The 20605-nt window shown below is 41.9% G+C and overlaps 1 protein-coding gene across 2 annotated transcripts in view; it reads right to left on the minus strand.

The window, feature by feature from the left end:
* Nucleotides 1–20605, minus strand: part of ALG9 (ALG9 alpha-1,2-mannosyltransferase) — a 178166-nt gene that overhangs the window by 146647 nt on the left and 10914 nt on the right. The window contains exons 4-7 of one of the 2 annotated variants that reach the window (XM_030220748.1): nucleotides 19504–19574; nucleotides 18550–18638; nucleotides 9306–9441; nucleotides 6111–6198 (exon numbers count right to left, since the gene is read on the minus strand). In XM_030220748.1, the coding sequence (XP_030076608.1) occupies nucleotides 6111–6198; nucleotides 9306–9441; nucleotides 18550–18638; nucleotides 19504–19574 (384 nt within the window). The remainder of the gene's footprint in view (nucleotides 1–6110; nucleotides 6199–9305; nucleotides 9442–18549; nucleotides 18639–19503; nucleotides 19575–20605) is intronic. The other variant, XM_030220749.1, reaches the window with a different exon arrangement.

The following is a 20605-nucleotide window of genomic DNA, read 5'->3' on the forward strand; positions in this document are numbered from 1 at the left end:
CCTAGAAGGAGAGCATCACCCTGGTGAAGTAGGAAGTACTCCTTTAGCCAGGACCTGCCCACCAGGGGATGTACTATCCTCTCGCACTGAGGATATGTCTCCAAGTGCTGCCCGGGAGGGAAAGGTTAGGACAGCTGTTGTAGTTGGTGATTCGATCATTAGGCATATAGATAGCTGGGTGGCTGGTGGACGTGAGGATCGCCTGGTGACTTGCCTGCCTGGTGCGAAGGTGGCGGACCTCACGCGTCACCTAGATAGGATTTTAGATAGTGCTGGGGAGGAGTCAGCTGTCTTGGTACATGTGGGTACCAATGACATAGGAAAATGTGGGAGAGAGGTTCTGGAAGCCAAATTTAGGCTCTTAGGTAGAAAGCTCAAATCCAGATCCTCTAGGGTAGCATTTTCTGAAATGCTACCTGTTCCACGTGCAGGGCCCAAGAGACAGGCAGAGCTCCAGAGTCTCAATGCGTGGATGAGACGATGGTGCAGGGAGGAGGGTTTTAGATTTATTAGGAACTGGGCAACATTCTGGGGAAGGGGGAGCCTATTCCGAAAGGATGGGCTCCACCTTAACCAGGGTGGGACCAGGCTGCTGGCGTTGGCATTTAAAAAGGAGATAGAGCAGCTTTTAAAATAGAAATGGGGGGAAGGCCGACAGTCGCTCAAAAGCGCATGGTTCGGGAAAAGGTATCTTGCAAAGATACCTCACAAACAGGGAAGATAGGGTTTCTGGATAGTGAGGTTGCACAACAGACCATGGTAGGCCAGGTGCCCTTAAATACAACTAAAGATCAGACAAAAGATGTTAAATCAATAGTGTCAGGTACTAAGCATCATGCAAAAAAGAACAACAAACATACTCTGAAATGTCTATATGCAAATGCTAGGAGTCTAAGAAATAAGATGGGAGAGTTGGAATATATTGCACTAAATGAAAAATTGGATATAATAGGCATTACTGAGACCTGGTGGAAGGAGGATAACCAGTGGGATACTGTCATACCGGGGTACAAAGTATATCGTAATGATAGGGTAGACCGGACTGGTGGAGGGGTAGCATTGTATATTAAAGAGAGCCTTGACTCAGATAGATTACAAATTCAGCAGGACACAAATCACACCTTTGAATCACTGTGGGTTGAAATTCCATGTATAAAAGGGAAAAAAATGGTGATAGGAGTGTACTACCATCCGCCTCGCCAGGATGAGCAGGTAGACACAGAAATGATAAAAGAAATCAGAGACGCGAACAAAATGGGCAATGTGATAATAATGGGTGACTTCAATTATCCAAATATAGACTGGGTAAATGTAACATCGGGACACGCTACAGAGATACAATTCCTTGATGAAATCAAGGACAGCTTTATAGAGCAACTGGTGCAGGAGCCGACGAGAGAAGGAAAATTCTAGACTTGGTCCTTAGTGGAGCGCATGATCTGGTGAGGGACGTTATGGTACTGGGGCCGCTTGATAACAGTGACCATAATATGATCAGTTTTGACATCAACCTTGAAGTAACTGTACACAGAAAGTCAAATACGTTAGCGTTTAACTTTAAAAAAGGAGACTATGATAAAATGAGAAGAACGGTAAAAAAAAAACTTAGGGGGGCAACTGAGAGAGTAAAAACTGTACAACAGGCGTGGACGCTGTTCAAAAATACCATCCTGGAGGCCCAGGCCATACATATTCCGCGAATTAGAAAAGAAAGACGGAAGTCCAAAAGACACCCGGCCTGGTTGAAAAGTGAGGTGAAGGAAGCTATTAGGGCTAAAAGAAACGCCTTCAGAAAATGGAAGAAGGAACCGTCTGAAAATAACAAGAAACAGCATAAGGAGTGTCAAAGCAAATGCAAGGCGCAGATTAAGAAGGCCAAGAGGGAGTATGAAAAAAAGATAGCATTAGAGGCAAAAAAACATAGTAAAAAATTTTTTCGGTATATTAAAAGCAGGAAGCCGGCAAAAGAATCGGTTGGGCCGCTGGATGACCGAGGGGTAAAAGGGGCGATCAAGGAAGACAAAGACGTAGCGGAGAGACTGAATGAATTCTTTGCTTCGGTCTTCACCGAGGAAGATTTGGGTGGGATACCGGTGTCGGAAATGGTATTTCAAGCGGACAAGTCGGAGAAACTTACTGACTTCACGGTAAACCTGGAGGACGTAAATGGGCAGTTCGGCAAACTGAAGAGTAGCAAATCTCCTGGACCGGATGGTATTCATCCTAGAGTACTGATAGAACTGAAAAACGAGCTTGTGGAGCTACTGCTAGTGATATGCAACTTATCCTTAAAATCGAGCGTGGTACCGGAAGATTGGAGGGTGGCCAATGTAACGCCCATTTTTAAAAAAGGCTCCAGGGGAGATCCGGGAAATTATAGACCGGTGAGTCTGACGTCGGTGCCGGGGAAAATGGTAGAGGCTATTATTAAAAACAAAATTACAGAGCACATCCGAGGACATGGATTACTGAGACCGAGTCAGCATGGCTTTTGTGTGGGGAAATCTTGCCTGACCAATTTACTTCAATTCTTTGAAGGAGTGAACAAACATGTGGACAAATGGGAGTCGGTTGATATTGTGTATCTGGATTTTCAAAAGGCGTTTGACAAGGTATCTCATGAAAGGCTACAGAGGAAATTGAAGGGTCATGGGATAGGAGGAAATGTCCTATTGTGGATTAAAAACTGGTTGAAGGATAGGAAACAGAGAGTGGGGTTAAATGGGCAGTATTCACAATGGAGAAGGGTAGTTAGTGGGGTTCCTCAGGAGTCCGTGCTAGGACCGCTGCTTTTTAATATATTTATAAATGATTTAGAGATGGGAGTAACTAGCGAGGTAATTAAATTTGCTGATGACACAAAGTTATTCAAAGTCGTTAAATCGCGACAGGATTGTGAAAAATTACAAGAGGACCTTACGAGACTGGGAGACTGGGCGGCTAAATGGCAGATGATGTTTAATGTGAGCAAGTGCAAGGTGATGCATGTGGGAAAAAAGAACCCGAATTATAGCTACGTCATGCAAGGTTCCACGTTAGGAGTTACAGACCAAGAAAGGGATCTGGGTGTCGTCGTCGATAACACACTGAAACCTTCTGCTCAGTGTGCTGCTGCGGCTAAGAAAGCAAATAGAATGTTGGGTATTATCAGGAAAGGTATGGAAAACAGGTGTGAGGATGTTATAATGCCGTTGTATCGCTCCATGGTGCGACCGCACCTTGAGTATTGTGTTCAATTCTGGTCACCGCATCTCAAGAAAGATATAGTAGAATTGGAAAAGGTGCAGCGAAGGGCGACTAAAATGATAGCGGGGATGGGACGACTTCCCTATGAAGAAAGACTAAGGAGGCTAGGGCTATACAGCTTGGAGAAGAGACGGCTGAGGGGAGACATGATAGAGGTATATAAAATAATGAGTGGAGTGGAACAGGTGGATGTGAAGCGTCTGTTCACGCTTTCCAAAAATACTAGGACTAGGGGGCATGCGATGAAACTACAGTGTAGTAAATTTAAAACAAATCGGAGAAAATTTTTCTTCACCCAACGTGTAATTAAACTCTGGAATTCGTTGCCGGAGAAAGTGGTGAAGGCGGTTAGCTTAGCAGAGTTTAAAAAGGGGTTGGATGGTTTCCTAAAGGACAAGTCCATAAACCGCTACTAAACGGACTTGGAAAACTCCAAAATTCCAGGAATAACATGTATAGAATGTTTGTACGTTTGGGAAGCTTGCCAGGTGCCCTTGGCCTGGATTGGCCGCTGTCGTGGACAGGATGCTGGGCTCGATGGACCCTTGGTCTTTTCCCAGTATGGCATTACTTATATACTTATGTACTTATGTAATGAGCCGCAATCTCCAACTTTGCAGCTGCCAGCCTCAGTCTTTTAAGCCGCTTTTGCCATTTCTGGCCCCTTTTATTTCCCTACCCTAACAAACACCATTTCGGTTCCGCCGGAAACTGAGTGTCCAGAATGCTTGTCCGATGTCTAGCAACATCCACCCAAAAAGATTGAACTAGTGAACATGCCCACCATACATGCATAAAATTTCCCTCTTCTGCTTCACACCGCCAGCATTGATCTGAAACCATAGGATACATTCATTCTAACCTGTCTGGGGTGTAATACCATCTGCTTAAAACTTTATAAGCATTTTCTTTAATTAACACACATACAGATGCCTTTTTCACCTCCAGACATACCCACTCCCACTCTTTCACACTCATTTCAATATTTAAATCTCTCTCCTACGCTGTCATATAGAGTAGTTTATGCATTTTGTCTCCCCTGATGTACTTGTATAATCTGGAAACACCTCTCCTCCCTCCTTCCAGAGTTTCCCATATGTTTTCCAATGTCTCCCGTTCCCTCGGGTCAGATTGTAGCCACCCCTGCCTCCTCATGTAATGCCTGACTTGCATGTATGCATAATAATCCGAATCTGGCAAGTCAAACTTCCTCTGTAAAGTTACAAACTCTCTTAATACCCCTTCGGACATAAGATTCCGGAATCTCCGCAGGCCTTTCCAATTCCATTCCCTAAATACCCCCCCCCCCCCCTCTTGTCCTGCAGGAAACTCTGCTTCGTGGGTAATATAAGCCAGGGTAGAGGTTTTCACTCCCTTCCTAAATTTGCCTTTTAATAAATCCCATGTACGTTGCAAGTGCGCTATAAAAAAGCTAATATTCCTCTGATGTGTAGAGTACATCCGTTCAGACCCCCACACCCCTTTCTCCAGACAGCACCAGGGCGCCAGATTTTGCTGATTTTACTCCATTCAGTCACCTGCTTTAGCTGTACTGCCTGATAATACCATGTTATGTTGGGTAGCCTTTCTCCCCCCTCCTCCACACTCCCCCACATAACTCTTTTCGAAATTCTCGCCCACCTTCCCCCCCCCAAGCAAAACGAGAATTTCTGATTGCAATTTATGCAGAGCCACTGGAGGGACTTCCACTGGTAGTGTTTGAAAGAGAAATAACATCCGCGGGATCAGGTTCATCTTGACCACCGCTATCCTGCCCCACCAGGACAACAGACCATTCTTCCACCTACTCATATCTGTGTGCAATTCCCTAAATAGAGGGGCATAATTTAATCCATATAGTTGTGCTAATGAAGAATGTTTTTTAATTGAAAGAGAAGATACAAAGTGTTAAAGTGTTGACCTATGACAAATTAAGTGAATACTACTACTACTACTACTACTATTTAGCATTTCTATAGCGCTGCTAGGGTTACGCAGCGCTGTACAAGTTTAGCATGGGGAAGGACAGTCCCTGCTCAAGAGAGCTTACAATCTAAAGGTTACAAACTATGTAGTCAGTGTAGGTAACTTACAACTTAGGTAGTCAATGTAGGTAGCTTACAATCTAAAGGTTATAAACTATGTAGTCAGTGGAGGTGACATGAATGGGGAAGCTCTTTACTAAAAAATAATCTGATGAGTGGCACTGCTGAAGTCATTAAAAAAAAAAATCCTTAAATAGGTGAAATAAGATTTTGTGAACATAGTACCTTATTTATATGGGCAGTTTACCTTGTATATAAGTCACATGCAAGGTTTCTGGGATTATATTGCTGTGCTTATTTTTAAAATATATTTTAAGTGCTATGAATGGCCTTATAAAACGGGCACGATACATGTGCTTAAGTGCCTTTCCTCGCTTGATGACCTGTAATAAAATTATACTCAAACTGTAAAGACGAACTAAGGGCTCTGTTTACTAAGGCTCGCTAGTGTTTTTAGCATGCGCTAATGCTAGACACACCCATATATTCCTGTGTCTCTAGCGTTAGCGCACGCTAAAAACATTAGCACGTCTATAGCGCAGCTCAGTAAACAGGGCCCTCATTTCATTAATCCCTTTTGGATTCCTTGGAGGCTGTGATAACGCTTATGGTGCCTCAGTAAGAACTATCCAGGTGACGCAGATAAGCTTTCGAGACCACACAGATATTTTCAGGTCTAGTTTTGTTTAGACCAACACGGCTACTAAAACACCACATTACTGAATAGCTAATCTCCACCTACGTGGGCAGTATGACTTCAAAGTCCACAACAGTCATTATTAAGTTTCAATTGAGCAGCAAAAATATATGTAATCTTACCAAAAATATTATTATTGCCAGAACAGACCAGCTGATGAAGCTTTTCCACCTCCGTTTCACTAGTAATAGATCATAAGCAATAGGAAGCCTAGAAAATATAAATCACCACAAGACTCATTAAAGCATGAGAATTCATTCTGCTGGCTAAGGCACCAGTCTGCAACATCTGTATCATCCTGGGGATTTCAAGTTCTTTTCCCTATAACGGTTAACTCAGCATTTCATCCTTTCAGGTTGACAAAACAACTGCCAACCAGAACTGGATAATGATAATTATTCAGCATACCTGAGGTAAGTGCAAAAATCAGACTACAGGAAAATATGAACCCCCCTCGGCAGTGTTAATGTTCAAAATGGCAAGATGGTGACAAAGGTTGCTGAGTTACCCTGAAACCGTGAGTGCTGCTGTACTGTGGCTTCTGGCTCAAATGGCTCAGTTTATTGACTAAAATAGTTTTAAACTTGGGTACTGCACAGATAAACTGGAATTCAAAGCACGGGATGTGTTATTCTATAGTAGAAGCAGACGTGATCAGTCAATAAGACTGAAAACCATGAGAATACAAGAACTGCCATGCTAAATCAGACCAAGATCTATAGACCACAGCATCCTGTCCAGGCGACATAAGGTCACAAGTACCCATCAGCTTCCAAAAAATAGATCTGTTTCTCATCTCACCCCCAGCAACAGATGGTGGCTCTCCCAAGTTTAATTCGTTAATAATCTTATATGGACTTTTCCTTCAGTAACTTGTCCAAACCTCATCTGCACTGCGCTGTTTTAATCACCTTGACCATATCATCCAACAGATTTCACATCTTAAATTATGGGTCACATGAAAAAAAAAAACTTCTACAATTTGTTTTCAATCTGCTGGATGCTAATTTCATGGAGTGCCCTCTAGTTTTACTGTTAAGAGTGGACTAACACGGCTACCACACTCCTCTACTGTTAAAACAAAAATCTCTGGTGCACCACCATCTATTATTTTTTTCATTTTTATCCATTAACAAATGATCTCTATTGTTATATTTGGCTTCGTATATTGCTCTTTTCACAACGTTTGGATGATGCCCTCGTGTCTTCAAATCTTTTGCCAATTCTTTTGCTTGTGATGTGAAGTCTTCCTTCTCCGTGCAAATTCTCCTGAACCTTAAGAATTGTGAGTATGGCGAGCTGTTTTTTAAAAATCGGGGATGACAACTCTGGTATTGTAACAAGGTATTTCTATCTGTAGGTTTCTTAAATACTTTAGTTCTCCATATATTATGATTGTATTGTATCTCAACAATCAAAAAAATGGATGGTAGATTTCGAGTATTCATAAGAAAATTGTATAACCTTGTTGCAGGTGTACAACCAGAAAACAAACTGTGTCAATGATGTCTTGTCTCCTTCCCAGATCATAAATACATCATCGATAAATCTCAACCATGTTAATATACTTTCTTTTTGAGGACAATTTTGTAACCATTTTACTTCTTATTCAGCCATAAATAAATTTGCCACTAATGAGGCAAAAGTGGCTCCCACGGCAATTCCCTCAGTTTGAAAAAATAATTTGTTTTGAAAAAGAAAATAATAATCTTTCAGGGCTAGAGTAGCTAATTGAATCAGAAATTCCGTGGGGGCTTCTAAAGGATAAGGTCTCTTATTTAATACTTTTTGTATTACTTGAAGGGCTTCCTCTTGTGGTATCGAGACATATAAAGCTTTGATATCCAAAGTTACCATTAAAATCTGCTTTGTAGACGGAATGCGTATATTTTCCAACTAGGTGAGAAAATGAATGGTGTCTTAAATACGAAGGAGTTTTAACCACCCATGGTTTGAAAAAATAATCAATGAATATAGATAGGGGTTCAAAAATTGATCCTCGTGAAGACAATATGGGTTGTTCCAGGGGTTTGTTTAATCGTTTATGAATCTTCGGTAAACTGTACATAACTGGAATTCGAGGATGTTCTGTATTCAAAAATATGAATTCTTTTTTGGTCAAAAACCCATTTTCTATTCCAGATATTGTAATTTCTTTGATTTTTGACTGTAAACCAGGAGTAGGATCACAATGTAATTCTTTATACACTCCCTCTTCTGTCAATTGTGATTCCAGTCTCTTGTACATAGTCATTTCGATTCTGTATAGTAACTGTCCCCCCCCCCCTTTGTTGGCCCGTTTTATAATAATTTGATCATTCTTCTGTAACGATCGTAAAGAGTCTCGCTCATCTTTGGATAACTTATCAATAAACCGTTGTCCTTGACATACGGCTAACACACCTCTCTTTACAACTTCTTTAAATATCCTCACTATAAGATCTAAGGGGGCCTGGATTGGCCACTGCTGGAAACAGGATAGTGGGCTAGGTGGACCACTGGTCTGAACCAGTATGGCTAGTCTTATGTTCTTAACCAATCTGAGCAGAGGCTCTCTCGGGGGTGGGGTTCAGGAGAGGTTAGTGTTTATACATATTATGGGTCATTTTTCAAATATCTGGCACACAGATAGCATCTGTACATCTATACTAATAATTTAGGACAGCCTTTCCAGTCCAGTGTGGAGAGCAGCCTAATGGTTAGCACAAAAGGCTAAGAACTGGGTTCCCCACTGTGGCTCCTTGTGACGCTGGTCAAGTCACTTAACCCTCCACTGCCTCAGGTACAAAACAAATTGAGGGACAGGGAAATTATCTACTGTGTGTGTATGTAATACGTAAACCACTTTGATTGCATTACAGAAAGGTGGTATATCTAACCCAAATTTATTCATATAGCTATCCAAAGGCAACCTCACTCCACCCTGGCAGTATCTGGATTGTGCCGGGGCAGTCTTGGAATTTTAAGCAGCAATAGATGGTTCATAAGTGACCACCACTAAATTTATAAACCATTTTGAATACTGGGCCAATACTTTCTAACACGCACATTCTTATATGTGTATAAAATAAATCTGAAAAGCTGGGCTTATTAAATATAAGGTATATACATGTGCACCTACTTCCCATGGGGTAATTTTCAAAGTATATGCACGCTTCTTCTTAGAAAACAGGCACAAATTACGTGCATAGATATCATACGTTATGTTGCTGTTTATAATATTCTTCATACATCTACTGCTTCCTTCAAGAGGAAATATGTCAAATAAGAAGCTGAATAGAGAAGAAAAAAAAATTACTTCTTTCATTAAACCTTACCCGAGAGCTGCACTGAATGGCCAGCCCCAGATGGCTCCAGCTGCGATGCCTAACACAGCCACAGAGGTTTTGTCCATGTACCAGCCTGTCATTGCTACAACTGTGGTGTACATACAAAAACTGCTGGGTAGGTAAGCTTGAAATAAAAAACAAGGAACATATGCAAAAAAATAAGACATATGATTTTATTTGAAAATACTTTAGATTTTTTTTTTATTTATACAAGGTGAAGTGATTATAGATCTAACAAAAAAAGAAATCAATTGAAAACACAAGTTGATCCCGTCACATAGAATATCTAATGACTAACACAAACCTAGAGGTTAAAGATAACCTAATACAAACTTCTATTTTTTTTCACAGTATCCTGGTGTGGACAGGATGCTTTTTGTGTGTATATTATTATCACATACCACCCCACCCCCCAGCAGTAAACAAAAAAAAAAGTGTACTTCAGATTTTTATCATCAAAACCTTTTCATTCTGGTCCAGCAGTGTCATCCTGCTCTTTGGACTTCCAGGCAACCAAAATAAAACCTATACATGGGTTACAACAATTCATACTTAGCCAAGGTTTTGCCCCCACTATTTTCAGTCCTCCTCCCATTTAGCTCAACCATAAAAGTGACTCAGTTACAGACATAGGCGGTCGGTGGCCCAACTGTTTGGGGAGGCTAAAGGGGGCGGGGTTAGGGGTGGGGCTTAAATCCATAATTGTCTGATAACACAGAAAAAAAAAAATAAAAGTCACAATACCTTTTATTAAATTTAGATATTAGATATGTATCATATGTCAAAGAATAAAGTGGTTGCTCAAAGCATATACTAACCACAATCGCTCAACTGCAAAACACTATGCACAACTTTGTGCAAAAACACACTCAGAATCTTACTGTACCATAAATATTACACTGGGCAGAACCTAATACACCAATATACCACCCACACAGAAAATGCAGACCATCAACAATATGAAACAAGGGATCATAATATCACAATTCTCATGTAGAGCCACAAAACACCCTAATTCATGTTTAATGTGGGATAAAATGCCATAAATAAGTAAATAAATTTAAACTTTTAATGTTGAGCACCTAATTCTCAAAGTGGACATACTCCAAACACTGCCCTCCCCTCCATCCACCCATGTCCAGCAACCCTCCTCTCCCCCCTGCCCTCCCCTCCATCCACCTATGTCCAGCAACCTTCCTCTCCCCTCCCCTCCATCCACCCTTATCCAGCCAGCAACTCTCCTCTCCCCTGCCCTTCCCTCCATCCACCCATGTCGAGCCAATAACTCTTCTCTCCCCTGCCCTCCCCTCCATCCTCCCATCTGTCCAGCAACCCTCCTCTCACCCCTGCCCTCCCCTCCAGCAATGTTAACTTCCAGCCCCCCACCCCAATTCCCGATCCCCCGCTCGTCCATCCCTTCTGCCCTCAGCTCCCCCCTAGCCCTCGTTTGCTTCCTGCCGCTGCCCTACCTTTAAATATTGCATTTTTCTTCCAGTCGCTGCGCCATTATTAAAAGCAGAAGCAGGCTCGGCTCCAGCCTTCCCTCGCATGGCTCCGCCTTCGCGCAAACAGGAAATACCTTCATCTATGCCCCCTCGTTCCAGAGCTTCCTTTCAATTTAAAGAGACTCGCTTCCTGTGCGTTTATGCCATTTAGGTATTTAAATATCTCTATCATTTCCCCCCCCCCCCCCAACTTTCTTCCAAAGTATATACATATTGAGATCTTTAAGTCTGTCCCCATACACTTTATGACAAAGACCACTGACCATTTTAGTAGCCACCCTCTGGACTGACTTCATCCTATTTATATCTCCAGAAACGAACAAAATATTCTAAATAAAGTCTCAACAAAGTCTTCTATATAGGCATCATCACCTCCTTTTCCCCCACTGACCATCCTTCTCCCTATGCACTCTTCTAGCTTTCGACTTTACCTTTTCTACCTGTTTGGCCACTTTAAGATCATCACATACGATCACAACCAAGTCCCGTTCTTTACCCCCTAAACTGTACCGTTCCCTCAGGTTTTTGAAGCCCAAATACATGATCCTGTTTTTTGTTAGCATTAAATCTTAGCTGCCAAATTCTAGACCATTCTTCAAGTTTTGCTAGGTTCTTCTTCATGTTATCCACACCATCAGGGGTGTCTACCCTATTGCAAATTTTGGAATCATCCACAAAGAGGCAAACCATAGAAACATGCAGAGCTTGACGAAAAAGGCATGTCTTGTTCTGAAGTTTGGTCCAAACAATAATGTGCAGCAAAGGTATAAAGAGAGCACCAGGTAGTTGCTTTGGAGATGGCACTCAGGGACGACAACTTTAAGAGGGCTACTGTCACTGTAGTATCTCTAATTTGATGAGACTTGACCTGGGAGCTGATAGGAATATCTGTTCTAGAAGTAAGACTTAAGCACTTGTATAAAAGTATAGTCAGCAGCCCTCCATCATACAATAGATTGGTATTAATTCAGTTTCAAAAGAGATCAGTGTTCTTAGACCACCAGTTGCATGTAAATGACTAGGTTTGAATTCCTTTGTCGTTTTCATCTCCACCACCTCCCGCAGGAATGCCCTCCCGCGGGAGGTGATGGAGATGAAGACGGTAACGGAATTCAAACATGCGTGGGATAAACATAAAGGAATCCTGTTCAGAAGGAAGGGATCCTCAGGAGCTTAGCGGAGATTGGATGGCAGAGCCTGTGCTGGGAGGCGGGGCTAGTGCTGGACAGACTTATACGGTCTGTGCCCTGAAAAAGACAGATACAAATCAAGGTAAGGTATACACAAAAAGTAGCACATATGAGTTATCTTGTTGGGCAGACTGGATGGACCGTGTAGGCCTTTTTCTACCGTCATCTACTATGAATATCTGCCTGTTCATAACAAAATTTTATAGAGAAGCCTGCTCGTTTGCTGGATCTGCCTTTGTAACTGGCGAGGAAAGGTTGAGTTGTTTTCTTGCACGATTCAGTTTTAAGTAACAAATGAGCCCCCATTTATATTCTAGAAAATGGAAGTCTCTCTTGCAAAGACCTGTTGGTGACTCCGGAGAAGGTGGAAGATACTATCTCAATATTCAAGTGAAACAGGTGGCACCACTTTAGGGAAGAACCTAGGATGTGTCCGAAAAACAGCCTTGTAATGATGGAATTGCATGTAGGGTTCCATATGTTACCAAAGCCTGATGTTCACTTATTGTCTTACATGAAGCGGAGTTTACTAGGAAGAGCAGTCTCCAAGCAGAAATGTCAAAGGCTCAAAGGAAAAAAATGCAAACGTGGATTTGTTTAGTCCTTAGAAAATGTAGCCATTACTACAGAAATACCACTGGTTATCTGTTCACCAACATATTTTTAAGCTCCTAACCCTCACATTTAAAGCTCAACAGACTTGGCTTCCCAGTATCTCTTTTCACTTACCATCCCGTATTCACCAACCCATCTACTTCGCTCTTTAAACAAATCATCGATTGGTCTTACGGCTCCCAAATTCGCCTAATTCGAGTCTACCAGACATCATGCTCTCTTATTCTACAGCTCCATCTTTCTGAAATTCACTCTTTACATATCCGTGCTGAGCCCTCATTTCAAAGTTTCAAAGCCAATCTAAAGGCTTGGTTTTTTTTACTCGAGCCTTTAATCCCTCATATGTTTCACCTGAGGAAGGTTTGTCGTTCCTGGTTCCCTTCTTCTATTCTCTTCTTCAATCTGTCCTCCCCTCTTCTACCTGCTTGACTTGATCCTTTCCTTTTTCTTCACCTATCTCCATTCCTACTCCCTTTAATCTTCTGGCCTTTTCCCTCCTCGCTTGTGTGTTGCTTCGGTATGACACATACTCTTTCCTGCCAAATTTTATTGTAGTTCCTTTCCTTTTCTGATGCTTCTTTTTTTTTCCCTAGATCTGCAAGTTAGGTATGGTGGTATACCAAGTTTTTATAAACTATAACTATAAACTGAAGCAAATACCAAATTTAGGTCTCAAAGCCCAGAGAGCTTCCAGTATGGAGGCTGTAGGTGAAGCAAGCCTTTCAAGAAATTAACCACCCATGCAATTGTGATGTTGGAAGGCTATCAAAAGGAGCATAAATCAACAGAACACAGAGATGTGTTTGCAGCAAAGAGGTACTAAAGTCAAGACATTATAAATGGAATATATACGGTAGTATCATAGTAGAAGGACCCTTGATAAGGTGACAACTGTTGATAAAGCGTCAGAATGAAAACTCTTTGCTTTGTATCAGAAATGCCCTGGATGGGCTGTGGAGCACCAAAAGCAGAAGTACAGACTTATCAATTACCAAGCTGTAAGGGCTAGAGACATTAGGGCAGAAATTAGGGCTGAATGAAGAACACAGCCCTCCAGTTAATCTGCTAGTGCTGTGAAGTAGTACTGCCTCATTCTTTTAAAGAAGGAACTAGTTCTATCAAGACGAGTAAGGAGGCAATGTCCTCAAATGGATGCATACCAAGATAGTAATGAACCTCATGTCTAAGCCAAGATATGTAAAGTATAACCTCAAGTTTACTACTAAGGCTTGCCATAGTACGTGCATCATGCCAAAGACAGCTTTCTTCTGGACTTTATAAGATGTAACATTTACATGCAACCTATCCAAGTGTGCTTGAAAATTCTTCTTAATCAAGCTTGCGGCTCCCAATAGAATGGGAAATATTTTTGTACCCGTCTGCCACATTTTCTTGGTCTGTGATTGCATTATCCAGAGTACTGAAAGAACTCAAAACATTAAATTGCTGATCCGTTATTAGTGATCTGTAACCTGTCAATAAAATGATCCGTAGCACCTGAAAATTGGATGGTGGCCAATGTAACGCCAATTTTTAAAAAGGGTTCCATGGGTGATCTGGGAAATTACAGACCGGTAAGCCTGATTTTAGTGCCAGGGAAAATAGTGGAAACCATTATAAAGAATAAAATTAAGGAGCACATAGTTTAATGGGACAGAGTCAAGTCTTGCCTCACCAATTTGCTTCATTTTTTGGAATTCATAAATAAAACATGTAGATAAAGGTGAGCCGGTTGAGGTAATGTATCAAGATTTTCAGAAATCTTTTCACAATGTTCCTCATGAGAGACTCCTGAGAAAATTAAAAAGTCTTGGGATAGGCAATATCTTTCTGAGGATTAGGAACTGGCTATTGGACAGAAAACAGAGGATAGGCTTAAATGGCCATTTTTCTCAATGGAGGAGGGTGAATGGTGGAGTGCCGCGGGGATCTCTACTGGGACCAGTGCTATTTAACATATATATAAATCAGTATATGGCACTTCTGATAAAAAACCTTTTGCTTATTTCTTAGTAAGGCTTATGATTTAGGGAAGAAGTGCATACTTAATCACTGGATGCAGAATGAGCCTCTCTCTTTTTGGGATTGGAGAAATGGATTACATGCCTTAATGTTATGGGAGGCTCAGGCTGCTCAAACTTCCCAAAGAAGGAAAAAGGCTTTTGTGTCTGTCTGGAACTGTTATTTACAAAATATATCAAACAAACCTAGAAGTGCAGTATTGAATAGGTTACAGAGGGGCTCATTTTCAAAGCACTTAGTCTCCCAAGGTTCCATAGAAACCTATGGAACTTAGCCTCCCAAAGTGCTTTGAAAATATGCCTCAGAGTGTATCATAATTTGGTTAGTGTTTCCCGGTCCTCTACCTGGGTTGTGTGTGTGGTGGGGAGGGGATTAGGAAATACTGGACATATCTATGTCAAAGATGGCCTAGGGTCATAAGAGTCCAGACAACGGGCCATCTCAGTTGTAGTTTTAAGAAAATGGGTTAAGGAGGCAATGTGGTTAAAAGGGGGGGGGGGAGGGTTCATAAACTGGGATCATAAGTTTTTCAGTTCTATATTGTAAGGTGTTTGTTTATTCTTCTCTTTTTCTTTGCTTATTCCTATGTAACACATTGATGCCTTGTATAGACTTGCTGCTCAGTGGTTTGATGTCTGGTCCTTTTCATCCTGAATAAAAGCCGCTACACCTTAACATATTTAAAATTATCTAGAAAATGGAATAATGAGTGAGGTGATTAAAATTTACAGATGATACAAAACTATTCAAAGTTGTCAAAATGTATGCGGATTGTAAAAAATTGCAGGAAGACCTTAGGAAACTGGAAGGCCTGGTCATCCAAATGGCAGATGAAATTTAATATGGACAAATACAAAGTGATGCATATTGGGAAGAATAATCCAAATCACAGTTATCCGATGTTAGGGTCCGCCTTAGGAATCGGCACTCAAGAAAAAGACATACAGTGGGGGAAATAAGTATTTGATCCCTTGCTGATTTTGTAAGTTTGCCCACTGACAAAGACATGAGCAGCCCATAATTGAAGGGTAGGTTATTGGTAACAGTGAGAGATAGCACATCACAAATTAAATCCGGAAAATCACATTGTGGAAAGTATATGAATTTATTTGCATTCTGCAGAGGGAAATAAGTATTTGATCCCCCACCAACCAGTAAGAGATCTGGCCCCTACAGACCAGGTAGATGCTCCAAATCAACTCGTTACCTACATGACAGACAGCTGTCGGCAATGGTCACCTGTATGAAAGACACCTGTCCACAGACTCAGTGAATCAGTCAGACTCTAACCTCTACAAAATGGCCAAGAGCAAGGAGCTGTCTAAGGATGTCAGGGACAAGATCATACACCTGCACAAGGCTGGAATGGGCTACAAAACCATCAGTAAGACGCTGGGCGAGAAGGAGACAACTGTTGGTGCCATAGTAAGAAAATGGAAGAAGTACAAAATGACTGTCAATCGACAAAGATCTGGGGCTCCACGCAAAATCTCACCTCGTGGGGTATCCTTGATCATGAGGAAGGTTAGAAATCAGCCTACAACTACAAGGGGGGAACTTGTCAATGATCTCAAGGCAGCTGGGACCACTGTCACCACGAAAACCATTGGTAACACATTACGACATAACGGATTGCAATCCTGCAGTGCCCGCAAGGTCCCCCTGCTCCGGAAGGCACATGTGACGGCCCGTCTGAAGTTTGCCAGTGAACACCTGGATGATGCCGAGAGTGATTGGGAGAAGGTGCTGTGGTCAGATGAGACAAAAATTGAGCTCTTTGGCATGAACTCAACTCGCCGTGTTTGGAGGAAGAGAAATGCTGCCTATGACCCAAAGAACACCGTCCCCACTGTCAAGCATGGAGGTGGAAATGTTATGTTTTGGGGGTGTTTCTCTGCTAAGGGCACAGGACTACTTCACCGCATCAATGGGAGAATGGATGGGGCCATGTACCGTACAATTCTGAGTGACAACCTCCTTCCCTCCGCCAGGGCCTTAAAAATGGGTCGTGGCTGGGTCTTCCAGCACGACAATGACCCAAAACATACAGCCAAGGCAACAAAGGAGTGGCTCAGGAAGAAGCACATTAGGGTCATGGAGTGGCCTAGCCAGTCACCAGACCTTAATCCCATTGAAAACTTATGGAGGGAGCTGAAGCTGCGAGTTGCCAAGCGACAGCCCAGAACTCTTAATGATTTAGAGATGATCTGCAAAGAGGAGTGGACCAAAATTCCTCCTGACATGTGTGCAAACCTCATCATCAACTACAGAAGACGTCTGACCGCTGTGCTTGCCAACAAGGGTTTTGCCACCAAGTATTAGGTCTTGTTTGCCAGAGGGATTAAATACTTATTTCCCTCTGCAGAATGCAAATAAATTCATATACTTTCCACAATGTGATTTTCCGGATTTAATTTGTGATGTGCTATCTCTCACTGTTACCAATAACCTACCCTTCAATTATGGGCTGCTCATGTCTTTGTCAGTGGGCAAACTTACAAAATCAGCAAGGGATCAAATACTTATTTCCCCCACTGTAGTTGTAGACAATATGCTGAAATCTTCTGCCCAATGTGCGGAGATGAAAGAAAAAGCAAACAGGATGCATATTTGTGAAGCCCCACCCAGCGTATCCCAAGGATGCGGCGCTGCTGGAAGAGGAGGGAGTGTACTACCTCCCTCCTGTAACAAAGTAACAGGGGGAGAGCTGGGAAGAGGACCGCTAGACCACCTGGTTGGGGGGGGCTTGATTTGCAGCCCACTGGGCCACCAGGGCTTTTTTGGGGAGGCAAGGGGGGTGTTGGGGGGGGGGGGCTGAAGATCCACTGGATCTCAAGCCCCCCCCCCCCCGTGAACTTGTGTTGGGGGGGACTGGAGGTCCAGTCCCATGTTGTTAGCTTGAGGTGGGGGAAGTTGGGGGTTCCTGCTCCTGCAGGGGGGCTGTATTGGGAGGCATGGGGGGCCTGCCAGCATGCTGGACAGGGCTCACCATCTCCTCCCCAATGGTCTGCTGATGTAGGGTTTGGCGATGCTCACTGATCTTTGGAGAAGGAATATGTTTAGCATGCATTTGAATGCTACTTGCGCTAAGAGCTCTGTTTAGCATGCATTTGCATGCTAGTTGCGATCAGAGCCCGTGAGTGCGTTGTTTCACATGCTCGGGGCTCTGATCATGGGGCGGTAGCAAACGCAGGCACTAGTATGGCACCAACAGCCTCTAGTGCCTGCGTTTCCTTCTCACCATTAGCCCATAAATACTGAGATGCCAGCACCAACTGATTTTTAGCGCAAACTAAAAATGCTAGTCCACCTTAGTAAAAGATCCCCCCTTTATGTATTCTATGTCAAAGCAGAAAAACATAAGAAAAAAAGTGACTTTTGTTTACAACTGTGATGCACAAGCAAAGATATGCAAATGAAAGCAAAAAGATTGGCCTATTCTGTTGTTTCCTGTTGCGCTGTACCAGCTCACTGTTGCCTCAGGACGCAAGATTTTGTTGCTGTCCCACATCCCTTCCCCAATGTAGGCTACAAGAAAAAAAAAGTCACAACTATATAAGCAAATGCTTCATCACTGAATTTCTGCCTGACCTGTTAAATGGCTTTTATGACACTTTCATGGGGATCCTTCCATTCAAATCAGTCAACAGAATTGTCACAGCATTACAGAGACGTCTGCCTCTGGAAATGTATTCAAATCCTGCTTAGGTCACTAGCTAATGTGGCCAATGTGAAATGAACTGTTTGCTTCTGTTGTACTCTCTAGGACTGGGCAGACACCTTCATAGTGTGGTTTCTGTCAGAATTCTACAAAATCTGAACTCTGATTTGATAATAACAGTCACTGTGCATGTCATTTCCACCCCCCCCCCCCAAAAAAAAAACCCCACTATCACCTACCAGCTGCTGAACAGAACATTCCAGTGCCGAGAACCAAGAAGGCCAGCATCAGGCGACCCACATGCAATCCAAACTTTTTGCACACTGCCCTAGAAAATCAGACAAGGTGCTGTAACAGAGGTATACAAAGAACTGATGTGTTAGCATTACAGAAAGACTCATATGGGTCACTTGTGGCGATTACATGCCGAGAGCTTCCAACCCAATTTAGCCAAACAACACAGGCCAAGAGGAACAGTGTCAGCAGCAGAAGGGCAGAGAAGGTTCTTTTCAAAGCAGCAAATTCCCCTTTTAAAGCTGCAGAGGCACACTTCTTACATGGATAACCTGTGAATGGGGGATTTGGTAAGCTGTACTTACTGACTGCAAACATACCCCCTCCCCCCTTTTTTGCAAAGCTGTGCTAGTGGCTGCCGCACGGCAATGCTGACGCAGCCCATTCAAAGCGAATGGACTGTGTCGACATTAACACACCGCAGCCGCCAGCGTGGCTTTGTAAGAGAGGAGGCTAATTTTTAATACTGCACAGTAAGGAAATTTTTTTTTAAACCTAGAACTAGAGAAAATCAGAATGAAACCACTTATACAAAGAGATATATGTCAATTATATTCAGCCTTTTTCTGAATGCACCCACTGTTTATACTGTGTGGCTCCTGGACACCTATATCCAACATTTCAGCACTAAACGTTTTGAGCAGTTAAAAGAAATGTGGCACAACAGCATTTGGCTGGTACCAGAAATCTAAAAAGGATATCATTCAAAAGCTGAATGCAGATATATTTAAAAAAAAAAAATAACTGGTATTTTCCCCACAGTCCATAAGGGTTAAGAGCCTACAGATCATATAGAAAACATTTTTTTTTCTTTTGGAAGACTGTGGCCGAGCTTATATCCAAACTTCCTAATGTAAAAATGAGACACTGGGTTTGAAAGTTGACCTTTCTGTACTTACTTATAAAAATATAGCTCACAAATACAGCTCAGGGAGGCCAAAAGACACCGCAGAAAGTAAAAGACAAGAACCTGACAAGGAAAACAGAAAAGAACAATTTATAAAAGTGTATCAAGGATGCAGTGCCACTGAATCTTTCTTCATCTCTTTTCTTAGATCAACCAGTAAGGCAACTGAGATCGATGGATACGACTTTTTTTATTTTTAACATGTTCTACCATTTCAACAGGTTTATTTGTCAGACTTGTAAGCAAGACTCTTCAGTTGAGAGGCCTAAATTATGTAATAATAATACTTCATGACACTTGTTTCCCACACTTACCACAAAAGTTCAGTGTAGCTCACAAAACTGGACCAAATCCAGGAATATTACACTTAAAGGTGTATTTTCAAAGCACAGACTTACAAAGTTGCATAGTAATCTAAGGAATTTTTTGTCTAAGTGCTTTGAAAATGAGACCCATGATGGTCAACTAACTGTCAAGAAAAATAACACAAGTCACATTAAATTTGCTTAAACAAGAAGATTTTCAACAGTTTTCAAAAAAACCATATAATCAGATTGCCACCTTAGATCAATAAGTAATTCATTCGAGTGGCTAGCTGCCAAACATGCATATGTGTCAGAGAAAACCTATTTATAAACCACCTGTTTTGGATCTGGATATTGTAAAAGTAGAAAACATCTAGATTCAGGCATAATATTTCTATGCGATATCAGACTTACCATATACTCCAGTACTTCACCATGCACAATTCGAAAACAAGGCAACAAAGCTTAAAGGCAACTCACACTTGCATTGGCAATCAATGCAACTGTATCAACAATGGGGAACATCTATTAAATCTAGAACCCCTAAATATTAACCGCGCAGTGGTATTTAATACAGTTTGAAGGTTTTTTTTTTTAAACACTACATCCTTACAACTCAGGTAAATGTTGTTACAACAATTATTATTACTATGTTCTGATGATATTATTATATAAGAATAGCCACACTGGGTCAAACCAATGGTCCATCTATCCCAGTATCCTTTTTTCCCAAACAGTGGACAAAGCCAGGTCACAAATACTTGGCAGAAACCCAAATAGTGGCAACAC

The sequence above is a fragment of the Microcaecilia unicolor genome, chromosome 12, assembly GCF_901765095.1.
Source record: "Microcaecilia unicolor chromosome 12, aMicUni1.1, whole genome shotgun sequence".
Taxonomy (NCBI): domain Eukaryota; kingdom Metazoa; phylum Chordata; class Amphibia; order Gymnophiona; family Siphonopidae; genus Microcaecilia; species Microcaecilia unicolor.